This window comes from Diplotaxodon limnothrissa, linkage group LG7, assembly GCF_057381915.1.
Source record: "Diplotaxodon limnothrissa isolate DT_005_m linkage group LG7, D_limnothrissa_male_GT1.1, whole genome shotgun sequence".
Classification (NCBI taxonomy): domain Eukaryota; kingdom Metazoa; phylum Chordata; class Actinopteri; order Cichliformes; family Cichlidae; genus Diplotaxodon; species Diplotaxodon limnothrissa.
The window spans coordinates 44,707,215-44,719,830 of record NC_140602.1 but is presented as its reverse complement, the minus strand read 5'-3'; the positions used below and the strand labels follow the sequence as shown (position 1 = coordinate 44,719,830).

General features: G+C 40.9%; 1 protein-coding gene across 1 annotated transcript in view; it reads left to right on the top strand.

The window, feature by feature from the left end:
* Window positions 1-12,616, top strand: part of rai14 (retinoic acid induced 14) — a 54,986-nt gene that overhangs the window by 25,469 nt on the left and 16,901 nt on the right. Inside the window, exons 3-7 of the mRNA XM_085358168.1 lie at window positions 1,205-1,335; window positions 3,648-3,736; window positions 3,941-4,005; window positions 5,318-5,375; window positions 5,617-5,687. Coding sequence (XP_085214294.1) covers window positions 1,205-1,335; window positions 3,648-3,736; window positions 3,941-4,005; window positions 5,318-5,375; window positions 5,617-5,687 — 414 coding nt within the window. The remainder of the gene's footprint in view (window positions 1-1,204; window positions 1,336-3,647; window positions 3,737-3,940; window positions 4,006-5,317; window positions 5,376-5,616; window positions 5,688-12,616) is intronic.

The following is a 12,616-nucleotide window of genomic DNA, read 5'->3' as shown; positions in this document are numbered from 1 at the left end:
GTTTGTGTATGCGTTCTTTGGTGAGTGTGTCTAGACTGGATACTGTGAGTGTGTGCTCTTGTACACATATGATAACAAATGTTTTGTGTGGGCCACAGCAGAGCCGAGAAACATTCCTCCCTGTGAGAAACATTACTCACATTTTGGGCATCACGGTGACTTTGACTGCAAAGTAAACATGCTGATATGAGTGTTAACAAATGGAGCATACCATTTGTTCACATTATTATTGATATTATTTGATAAGTTAGTAGATAGGAGATAAGTCTTAAAGTCAGTAAAAGTCTTTGATAATATAAAAAATATGGGACAGTGTATGCAATACAATAAAAATAGTACACACTGATTTGCAAATATCATAAAACCCATAGTTTATTCACAACAAAATAAGAAAATATTTAAACTGGGATAGTGTAGCATTTAAAAAAAAAAAAAAAAGGTGGTGGCAGTAACACATCTCAAAAGTTTACATGGGGCAACAAAAAGCTGGAAAGTAAGCGGTACTAAGACGAAAAAGCTGGCAGAATAGTTTCTGTCTAATTAGGTTAATTGTCAACAGGTTAGTAACATGATTGGGTATGACAAGAACATCTTAGAGGCAGAGATTTAAAGAATTAAAGATAGGCAGAGGTTCACCAGTCTGAAAAGCTGCATTTACAAATGGTGGAAAAATGTGCAAAATTTGAATATCTCATCATCTACAGTACATAATTTCAATAAATCCTATGAATTTGGAAAAATCTATGTGTGCAAGTGACAATGCCAAAAATCAGTATCTGATGTCTATATTATTTAGGCTCTCAGGTGGCCCTGCATTAAAAACAGGCATGATTCTTTCATGGAAGTCACTGTTTGGGTTCACTTCCAGAAACATAGTTTTATCGTCAGAAATTTAAAATTCTTTTTGGAAAACCTGGACAGAATGTCCTCTGGGCTAAAGAGGAGAGGGACCAGCCATCTCTGATGGTACAGGAGTGCATCATTGCCTGTGGAAAGGCAACGTCAACGCTACATCTCCACAGTGGTAAACATGGCCCTGTCCCTACTTTTTTGAGATGTGTTGCTGACATGAAATTCTTGCCATTTAACAGCGTCTCACCTAACTGTAACCTTATGGGGTTATATATTTGTATATTTATATTTTGTGTAGTCTTCGTATATTCTTCACCACCTTTTATTCTCCTTCTTTGTCCTCTGTCTTTAGACAAATGAGTGGAACAAAAACGATGAACGCTTGCTTGCTGCAGTGGAGCATGGCGAGGTTGAGAAAGTCTCATCCCTTCTTGCCAAGAAAGGTGCCAATCCTGTAAAGCTGGACAGTGAAGGCAAATCAGCGTAAGTGGTCTTGGACTTATCCACTTACTTTTTTCTGATGGTATTTAAATGTTTATGTTTCCAGTGCAAGAATTCCATTTGATTTTCCTGAGGTGACGATAAAGTCAAAGCATAACTTTTGCTTAAAATAAAAACTAATTTGTTGATATAGACACACAGAGATCACAGTCTGCAGTGCTTTTTGTAGAATGAGGATGACATGGGGGAAGCAAACTGACTTGAGGCTGCAAACCAGAGAAATGCATTAAGTGTTGACACCAACATGGTTTTGTCTGGCAAGCTTGCACATGTTTTTAAAATAAATATCCAGCAAAGCACAGTGAATTTTCTCATTTCCTTTCAATTCAAAGATTAAACATATGTCTATACTATATGCTCAGATTCTCAAGTAATGGCCTTATATAACTGCTTTCATGCTCCACAGCACAGTTTTAAAAATGAATGGCCAATCTAAAAATATGTCTCTTACTTTTTCTTGAAACGGTGACATTCATTCAGCCTCTCTGAGATTCTATGTTTTGAAAGCAAGTTCACTTCCGCAGAGCCAGTGGAGGTTACTGTTGCGTCACCGCTTAGTATTAGTGATAACGCAGAGGCTTGTGTTAATATTTGACCCTTTTCTTTTTTTCTGAAACTCAACACCTCTGACCTTGATTTGTAGAGCAGCTCTCACAAAGCCAGGAAAATCAAATCTCAGGAATAAATGCAGTGAAAAACAAATATGTAGGTTTTCATTTATTTTCCCATTCACCTGTAGTTCACATCCTTGGCCTTTTCCTCTGTGTGCTGCTAGAACACAGAAACACACATCCAAATGCATGCAAAGCCTTTGTAAGTCATGGCAAATGTGTGGGCTTGGAATCGCAATGCTCCGATCTTTTCAGCACGCACGAAGGGGGAGTCTACAGTATCTCTATGGTGATAAAACCTGACTGAAAGGCATGTAGACATACTTGTGTGTTTGTGTGTGTGTGAATGTGTATCCTACGCACACACTGATGGAAGGCTGAGCTTGCCCTCCCCCCGTTCATCTTACTGAGGTGGAAAGAGGTCGTATTGATCATTTGCTGCATGCATATGCACAAACCTGCGCACACAGTGCATACACAGGGCAATTTTTTTTTGCATACGCAGTCATATCGACTTACAGCATTCCTGCTCACAAGTCAGCGCTTTACCAGATTTTCTAGAAATGGTCAGTAAATGGGTATTTATTGCAAGAACTGAAGCTGTGCCCAATAACTTCTTTTACTTATTTAGTTTTGCTATAGCTAAAGCTTCCCTAAAATACTATCACTTCCAAGCTTATCCATTGCTTTTATCAGTGCTGACATGTTTTTCTGGCAGTTGCATATTGCAAAACAGTGGCAGTGGAGCTTTTGCATACCTGGGTCACGTGAATACCTTCTTCTACTGTAAGACTGGCTGAAACACTGACAGTCAAAAAGCTCTGAAGACCTACTTTTTTCTTCTCCATGGTGAATATTAATTAAGAAATCGATATTTTACTTTCAATAAAGGATCTGATCTGTAAGCATAATTAATACTGGCTTTTGTATCAACAAGATCAAATCTCATACTCGTTACACGGTTTTAAAAAAAAAATAGTTTGACCCTTTGGGAAGTGCACGTATTTTGTTTCATGTTGAGTTGGAGCAGAAGAGGTGCTCCCATGCCTTTCTGCTAAATATAAAGTTGGTTGAGCATAAAGACCAGAGGCAGAAGGAAACAGCTAGACTGGGTCTGTCCAAAGTTTATGAATTCTAAATACAACAGCCTCTAATTAACACACATGCTTAAAAAAAAAAGAAAAAAGAAACGAAAATCAAGAGGAGGCTCTAGGAAGACGCTGAGTCGGCTAAGTTGCTGAGAGGGATTAAAGAAACTAAGCATAAGTGTATTACATTATAAGGACCAGAGCGTCGCATTTAACAGATATGGGAGTAGTTTAATCTTCTCATCTAAACTTAGGCGAGTGAGCAAATAACTTTATTTCCTAAAATGTGAAAACTTTTAATTGGAGACTAAGAAATCACTCTTCAGTGTAATTTAGAGTCGTAGATGGAGGACTAGTGTGGCCGAGCAATCAGAAAAGTAGATGAACGTTTTATTTATTTATTTTTTTAATCTTTTATTTGCACTCACTGCTGCAGCATAAGGTTCTCACCAGAGCTGCACCATGTTTTATAATATTTGTAAAACTGTTAAAAGCATCTGTGTTGCTGTAAAACTACTGGCAACAAAGTACTGTGTGTGTAATTTGTTCTTTTAATTGTGTGTGTGTGTGTGTGTGTGTGTGTGTGTGTGTGTAGTCTTCATGTAGCTGCTGCTCGTGGTCAGATAGACTGCCTCTCTTTCATCTTGGCTCATGGAGCTGACCTGTCAGTCACTGATGCTGCTGGTATGTATAGCTATATTCACTATAACTTCAAAAATAGTTTCTGCATAAATTTGAGAGTTTCCCTCTATAAATACTGTAAATACTGTAACATGAACAGGTGTAATGTACTGTCTGGACTGATACATAAGATTTCACATACGTTATCTCAACTTGCCTGTCTTCTTGCTGCGTGCATGTTTTTCTCTTTTTTTCCCCTTTGTGTAGGTTTTAGTCCTTTACACCTGGCTGCCAAAAACAACCACACCGAATGCTGCAGAAAACTCATTCAGGTAAAGCTCATGAAGTGAAGTTGGGTTTTATTAAGTTAAAACGATTTAATTTCCCTCCCCAAATGCCTTTGAATTAAAAAGAAATTGATTCAGTCTGTCAAGCCAGATATTTAAAATACATATACCCTGGTCTCTCAGTGTTAAGATGAGACATAGTGGTCCCCAACCCTGGGCCGCGAGAGTTGAGGCTTGGGTGTGAAATTTATGGTTTTCAGGGTTTTTATCGTTTTTTGTTTGTTTTTTAAGCATTTTTAACGTTAACTCAATTTCCCTGGGTCTTTTCCTGTGTGTTATGAATAAATCTTCCCTTTTTTGTACTGGTACTGGTGTTATTTTGTTGTATTTATCCACGACACCTTAAAGGCCAGCCTGTGAAAATATTGTCGGACATAAACTGGTCCATGGCGCAAAAAAGGTTGGGGACCGCTGACATAGTTCTTAATATAAGGGCTATAAATTATGTTGGGTATAAATGATTAGGCAACATAACTTCAAGATGTGTTATACAACAAAGAACTGATATAAATATTAACTTAAGATTGTTTTGATTGTGACTGTCAGTGTCACCCAGCAGGACCACTTGTTCTTGTTTATGAATAACAGTGTGTGAAACCCACATCTTGAATCATCTTACTGTTCAGTGAAGATGCCTGAAACTAAAAAATGTTATTGCTTCATTTCTTCAATCTGCTGATTCTTGTGTGTGCGTGTTTGGGTTTTGGTCAGCAGATCTTAGCAGAGACACACACACACACACATCCAGCTCTGATCTGCTGACCTCACTTCCTCGTGATAGTCGGCAGCATCTCTGCAACATGCACCTGGCTGATCAAATAGTCATTCAAGTCTTTTTGTATATAGCAAAACACAGTACTGTGAAAAAGAGAAGAACCAAAAACATTCAGTCATATATTGTTGTGACGTTGGACCCCAACACTAGCCCGGGAGCTCATCATGCCAGCCCTCCTCTGCAGCGGGCCAGAGACCACACCCGCGCCACAATTGTTTACTGCAGATGTATGAATTTATGGTATAACCTAATATTACATGAAATTGCATTTGCCTGAAGCACCACTGGCAAACAGATTGTGGCATCAGTTCCTCAGATAATAAACTCCAGTGTGTATACACAGTTTATAAAAAAAATTGAAATTAAGCAAGCAACACACAGATACTTCAAACCAAATTTAAAACGTATATTTTGAGTTGTTTGGGGCCTTTCATGATTTCACTTGATTAACAATAGTCATTGCATATGCTGTATGCGTATACTGTATGCTATTGTTACTAATAACTTTCCCACTTTATCCAGAGTAAATGTCCTATCGATGCTGTAGATGGATCAGGAAAGACTGCTCTGCATCACGCTGGTAAGTATATCAAGATCTTGAGAGTCACTGATATAAAAAAAAAAAAAAAAGGCTGCTATGCTTTGGGGATGTGGAATAATATCTACTAGTTTTAAGCTCTAATTTTATTTGAATAAAATCATCATATTTGGTCGTAAGTGACTAAAATGCATTTTTGCCCAGTTAGTTTCTGTTAAACACAATCCTATTTTTCCTCACTCTCTTGTTTTAATTTCTCTTGTTTTGTTTCACCCCCTTCCAGCTGCTAGCGGGAACATCCAGATTGTCCAACTGCTGTGTGAACTCAAAAGCCCCATCAACCTTAAAGACACAGTATGTACTTCCATTCTTTCGTCCATTCCCCAGACTTATTTTTCCTGGCTCAATAGATTGGGGGGCTCTGAAACAGAAGAAAGACCACAAAAGTGCTTCAATGAGTCCATTTCCAGGGAGGAATGTATTGAATTTGTTTGAGGAATCATTGTCCGTTTATTGACTCTGATTGTTTTATGTCAAATAGTTGTTAATCCACATTATAAAGGCTCCTCATTAACTGACTGCTTGAGGATTAATATTGGTGTGTGTGTGTGTGTGTGTGTGTGTGTGTGTGTGTGTGTGTGTGTGTGTGTGTGTGTGTGTGTGTGTGTGTGTGGGGTAAAAAAAATCAGCGTACTGTGGGAATGCAAGCCGCAGACATGTGGTCTCCATTGCAGTGCCGCACCATGCCTGTGGTTTCTGTCTGGCTGGGGTTGTGTGAGCATGAAATTTTGTGTATGTGCATTTGTGTACAACAGAAACTGATGGTCTGTCAGCCTATATGAAAAGATGTTCTGTTGTTTCCGATTAAAATTAATTTTAGCAATTTTTCATGTTTAAATCAATGGCAGTTTGTATGTTCAAGCTTCTTAAACTGGTTCTTGTGACCACTTTGTACCGTGTGCTTTTTGGAGTTGTAGCTTAAGTGTAGTTTCAAATCCTGGCCCTGCCAGTTTCTTGTGACTTTTACTTGTATTCTTCATAAAATAGTAAGACAATAATAGACAATAAATAATAGACAAAACATTTTTCTTGATGCATATTGGACTGGTGAGAATCTAACTGTAAATAGTGGTGCAATTTGAATTTTGGTATTCATATTTTCTTGTTGAATGAAAGTGGTCCAGCCAGCGAAATCTGAAAATCTGTATGTGAGGTTTGCAAAGCTCTTTCTTTGTTTTGTGGACATGTAGACTGTGAATGCATGAATGCAGGCCGGCTTGTTAGCCTCGGGCATACGCTGTAATATATATCTGTACCTGGTTATATAAGTTACTTTCAGCTATTCTCTTATTCACAAGAGGTCACCACAGCAGGTAGCTCCATGCACGTGTGTGCGTGTATTTATTTACTTTTTTAAATGCCGGATGCCTTATGGGATGTTTCCTCCTGGGATTTAACCAGGGATGTTTTGCTTTGCAATACACTATGGAGTAACTCTGTACCTGATTATATATTTGTGACTTAAACAAACACTCAGGCAAGGCAAGGCAAGTTTATTTGTATAGCACAATTCAACAACAAGGTGATTCAAAGTGCTTTACAGAGACATTAGAAACAAAAACAAATAAAAAGCATGATTTAAAATTGATTAAAACAAGCAAACAAACTAATTAACAAACAAACAAAACAGTATATAAAATCAACAATAGATAAAATCAGTAGTTAAATGTAAGTTTTGAAATTTAAGCTTAAAAGTGTGGATTTGGTGCTTTATTCAAATGCAGCTGAGAATAGGTGAGTCTTCAACCTGGATTTAAATAAACTGAGTGTTTCAGCTGATCTGAGGCTTTCTGGGAGTTTGTTCCAGATATAAGGAGCATAAAAGCTGAATGCAGCTTCTCCGTGTCTGGTTCTGACTCTGGGAACTGATAAAAGACCGGATCCAGATGACCTCAGGAATATCTTGAAAGAAACAGAGGGACAGCTGCTAGGCCTGACATGTGTCAAAGAATGTGTATAGAGGAAAAGAGGTAAATGTAAACTGTAATATGAAACCTTACTGCTGTTGGACGAAAGGGGAGGAGAAACCTTTGCTTGATTTCTGTCATTTATTTTTAAAGTTTCAGATAAAGAGGCCAGGATATGTACAAGTAATCTCTGTGAGCCAAAGTTTTTTCCTACTCTTGATTCTTCTATGATGTCATTGACAGTGGATGTCCTTGTATGGTCGTCTCAGGCACACAGTTCCGGCTGTGAGTGCAGCAGTCCCATCTACCTGCTGTTTAAAAAAAAAAAAAAAAAAAAAAAAGTGTTTCAGAGCAGCAGCCAATCAGAAGAAAGCTAACTTAAAGGGCAGGCTAACTTAGAATAGCTGAAACGACTTATTTCAGAAGATGAACTGAAGGACTGCACTAAAGTGTGTGCAATGCAAATTCATGCTTTTCTGTTTTGGAGCCATGTGTGCCATAGCTTGAAATCTTAACAAAACTGGTAAAGTAAATACACAGATTGTGGAAATGGGTATAAAATTAAATAGATAAACTAAATTAAAATAAATATACATAAATAACAGCAAAAACAAAAGTAATGGTAAGAGAGGGAAAGAAGAAAGAAACGAAAATCCTGCTGTTGTGTGTATGCATGAGAAGATGGACTAAACAATACTTGTATTGTTTTGAATTCAGATCTAATCACCAAGTCATGATCACCATGGTCAGACACCTCCATTTGATAGACATCTTTTTGAAGTCTAAGGGAGCATGTTGTTGGTTCCACCTGATATCTATTTCTTGATCTAATTGGTATACTATGAAGGGCTCAGGTTTAAGCTCTCTAACTGTGCTACACTTGATTAGTGCCTACATTTAGCTCTTTCATCAGTATTCCTCTAATATTTGACCCATCTGAAGAAGTGGCATCTTCAGATCATTTGGTGGAATACCTCTTTAAGTGCCTTTAATATCTCTTCCCAAAATATTCATAGATTAAGACATGACTAAAATATAATAAGGATTATTTTTGAACTCTGCAAAGCTGTAGAAGAGTCCAAGAATAAAACTGTGGAGCTGAAAATTAGCATAATATTTAAAGCTCAGCTTTGGCGCAATTCATTGTTATGCCCTCATAATTCTTCAGCATCCGTGTATTTGGATTTGAGTGGGTTGAGATTTTTTACTCTACTATTTACTCTCCGTTTCTTGGCATTTCTAGATACTTTTTTATTGCCTGTTATAATTTGACATTGATATGATGTGCTCATATATTCATATGATGTAGTATTACACATTCAGCTGTTATCTATTAAACAGTTAGGTTGAGCAAGTAGTGCAGTAAATTGTTTACACACTGATGTATAATTATCACACAGTGAGAGAGCAACTGTGGATAGAGTATGCTCACTGTGGTCACTTAAAATCTTAACTAAGTTACTTTTACCTGAGTAATGAAGTATGTTTACATTTTACTTGTAAAGTAATATTTCTGCACTACTTTTACATAACTGAAGGAGCCCCTTTAAACGGAGCAACTGGGAATAAACTTGATCATACACAAGCAACTACTGCAATACAGTGTTGTAGTAAGATATGTTTGAAATAGTCTAAGACTGCAGAAATGCTGCAAACACAATTAAGCTTCATCTGAGGTTGTAGTATACCATAAACGTACAAGTTCCCCTGAGCTGTAGTGTTGTTTATTCATCTAGATTGCTTAGGATTCAGTTGCTAAATGTTGGAGCTACCTGCTGAAGACAGAGGTGTGGTGCTCAAAGCAAAAGAAAAGAAAATGCATTGAAAAAGTCAGAAAAAGCGGTGTCTCTTTACAGAAATCATGAACTGGTTGCTAGTTGTTAGCCGCTTCATGTAGGAACTGTTGCCCTTTGAGCTGTGATATACTTGCCAACTTTATCACTGCAGGAAGGCTTTAAAAAATGTGAAGGAGGGCATAATCGTAGAGTCTTGCTTGTGAAATAATCATAAATTTTTAAAGATGGCGCCGGTGAGGTCGGCTGCCGTCACGACTGCTCCGACCACTTTTTCTTTGTCTTTGTTTTTTAAGTTAGTTTTCAGCGTTTCTAAATCGGCAAAATCACCACCATTGGGTACATTAGGTATGACAGTGACACTCTTGTTTCTATTGGTTTACAATGTACTCACAATTCGAAGTTTTTAACTCCGGATCCGAGCTGGCCGAGTGAGATCTTGAGGGAGAACAAAGGGAAGCGGCGGCGGCCTAGAGGGAAGCGAGCCGGCGTCAGGAACAGGCTGAGAGCTCGTGCACACCGCACACCTCTGCCTAGCATCCTGCTCGCCAACGTCCAGTCACTGGAGAACAAGCTTGACGACCTCAGGGGCAGGGTAAAGTTCCAGAGAGACATTCGGGACTGCAATCTCCTCTGCTTCACCGAGACATGGCTGAACCCAGCGGTGCCGGACCACGCCATCCAGCCGGCCGAGTTCTTCTCGGTTCACCGCATGGACAGGACACGGGACTCGGGGAAGTCAAGGGGAGGCGGCGTGTGTTTAATGGTGAACAACAACTGGTGCAACAGTGCGAACGTTGTTCCTCTCACACGCTCCTGCACACCAAATCTGGAACTGCTGTCCATCATGTGTCGTCCTTTTTATCTACCTCGGGAATTTACATCGGTCATTATAAGTGCCGTTTATATTCCACCACAAGCGGACACGGTCACCGCCTTATGCGAGCTGCATGAGGCACTCACACAGCACCAGACACAACACCGGGACGCTGCGCTTATTGTGACGGGGGACTTTAATAGCGCCAACCTCAAACGCGCAGCGCTGAACTTTTATCAACACATCTCCTGCCCCACCAGAGGTGAAAGGACACTGGACCACTGCTACACTACAGTCAAGGACGGCTACAAGGCACAATCCCGCCCTCCTTTTGGCAAATCTGATCACGCCGCCATCTTCCTCATCCCAAAATACAAACAAAGGCTGAAACAGGAAGTTCTGGTTCAGAGGAAGGTCGCGCGCTGGACGGATCAATCGGTGGCCGCGTTACAGGACGCACTCGATGACGCAGACTGGGGCATGTTCAGAAACAGCTCCGATGATGATGTCAACGTGTTTACGGAAGCGGTTGTGGGATTCATCGGGAAACTAGCGGATGATACCGTGGAGACAAAGACTATCACAACGTTTCCCAACCAGAAGCCGTGGGTGGATAAAACCATCCGCGACGCTCTGAGATCCCGCACCGCTGCCTACAACACGGGACTCATGACGGGGGACATGGACCCGTACAAAGCCGCGTCATATAACGTGCGGAGGGCGGTGAAAGAGGCGAAGCAGCGCTACGGGAGGAAACTAGAGTCACAACTCCAACAGAGTGACTCTAGGAGCCTGTGGCGGGGACTAAGGACAATAACGGACTATAAAGCACCAACAACCGGTATGACGAACGCGGCCGTGACTCTGGCAGACAAGCTGAACACTTTCTATGCTCGCTTCGAGGCTGCAGCTAAGGACTCCAACAATGCTAGTGTTAGCGGCGCTAACGGCTGCAGACAGGAAGATACTGCCAGCACCGGAAACGTGCTCGTCATCTCCGAGCATGAAGTAAGGAGAGCCTTCAAGAGAGTGAACACCAGGAAAGCAGCAGGACCAGACGGCATCCCAGGTCGTATCCTAAGAGACTGCGCATACCAGCTAGCTCCTGTGTTCACTGAGATATTCAACATCTCTCTATCTCAGTCGGTGATCCCCACATGCTTCAAAGAGTCCATCATTGTTCCTGTCCCGAAGAAACCCCTGCTTCTCTCAATGACTATCGCCCTGTAGCCCTCACCTCAGTAGTGATGAAGTGCTTTGAACGCCTGGTCAGAGACTTCATCATTTCTTCACTACCAGACACACTGGACCCACTACAGTTTGCTTACCGTCCAAATCGTTCCACAGACGATGCCATCTCTCATCTCCTCCACACATCACTCACTCACTTGGACACTAGAAGGGGGAATTATGTTAAAATGCTCTTCATAGACTACAGCTCTGCATTTAACACCATAATTCCCTCCACACTCACCACCAAGCTGGAGCATCTGGGACTCAGCTCATCTATGTGTCTGTGGATCTCCAACTTCCTAACTGGCAGACCACAGGCAGTAAGGATGGGCGGACATGTCTCAGCCTCCACCACTCTCAGCACTGGAGCCCCCCAGGGGTGTGTTCTGAGCCCCCTGCTGTACTCTTTGTACACATATGACTGTGTGGCCACTACCAGCTCCACCACCATCATCAAGTTTGCTGACGACACCGTCGTGGTGGGCCTGATCTCTGATAACAACGAGACGGCCTACCTGAAGGAGATTAGGAATCTGGAGAACTGGTGCCAGAGGAACAACCTCCTTCTAAACGTCAGTAAGACAAAGGAGCTGATAGTGGACTTCAGCACTAAGCAGGAGAGGAACTACCAGACCCCCGTCATCAACAAGTGCCCAGTGGAGAGAGTGGACAGCTTCAAATACCTCGGAGTTCACATCACGCAGGACCTGTCATGGTCCTGTCACATCAACACCGTGGTGAAAAAGGCCCGTCAGCGTCTCTACCACCTCAGACGCTTGAGAGACTTCCAACTGCCCTCCAAGGTGCTCAGGAACTTTTACTCCTGCACCATAGAGAGCATCCTGACGGGAAACATCTTAACCTGGTTCGGGAACAGCACCATGCAGGACAGACGAGCTCTACAGAGGGTTGTGCGGTCAGCTGAGCGCACCATCCGCTCCGAGCTCCCTGACCTGCACTCAATCTACAGCAGGCGGTGCTGGACCAAGGCCAGGAAGATCGTGAAGGACCTCAGCCATCCCAACAACAGACTGTTCTCTCTGTTGAGGTCAGGAAAGCGATTCCGCTCCCTGAAGACCAACACAGAGAGACTGAGGAGGAGCTTCTTCCCACAATCACACCACCACACAGTACTGACCCACACATACAGTTCTTACACACACTGGACATTCTGGACATTGTTTCACTTCATTACTTAAATCACGCTGCTGTTATTGTGTATATGCTGCTGTTATTGTGTATATATTTATTTATATTTTTTCATACATTCTTATATAGTTCTATATTGTGTATTTTGTTGTACAGTTATTTTATTTTCAACTTTAATTTATATATTTTATCTTATTCTCCCAGTTAAATTTACCCTTCATTCTAATTTGTGTTGTACAGTTATTTCATTTTTAACCTTAATTTATATTTTATTCCTTCCTAGTTAAATTTACCCTTTTTAATTTTTCATATTTATTTCCTATC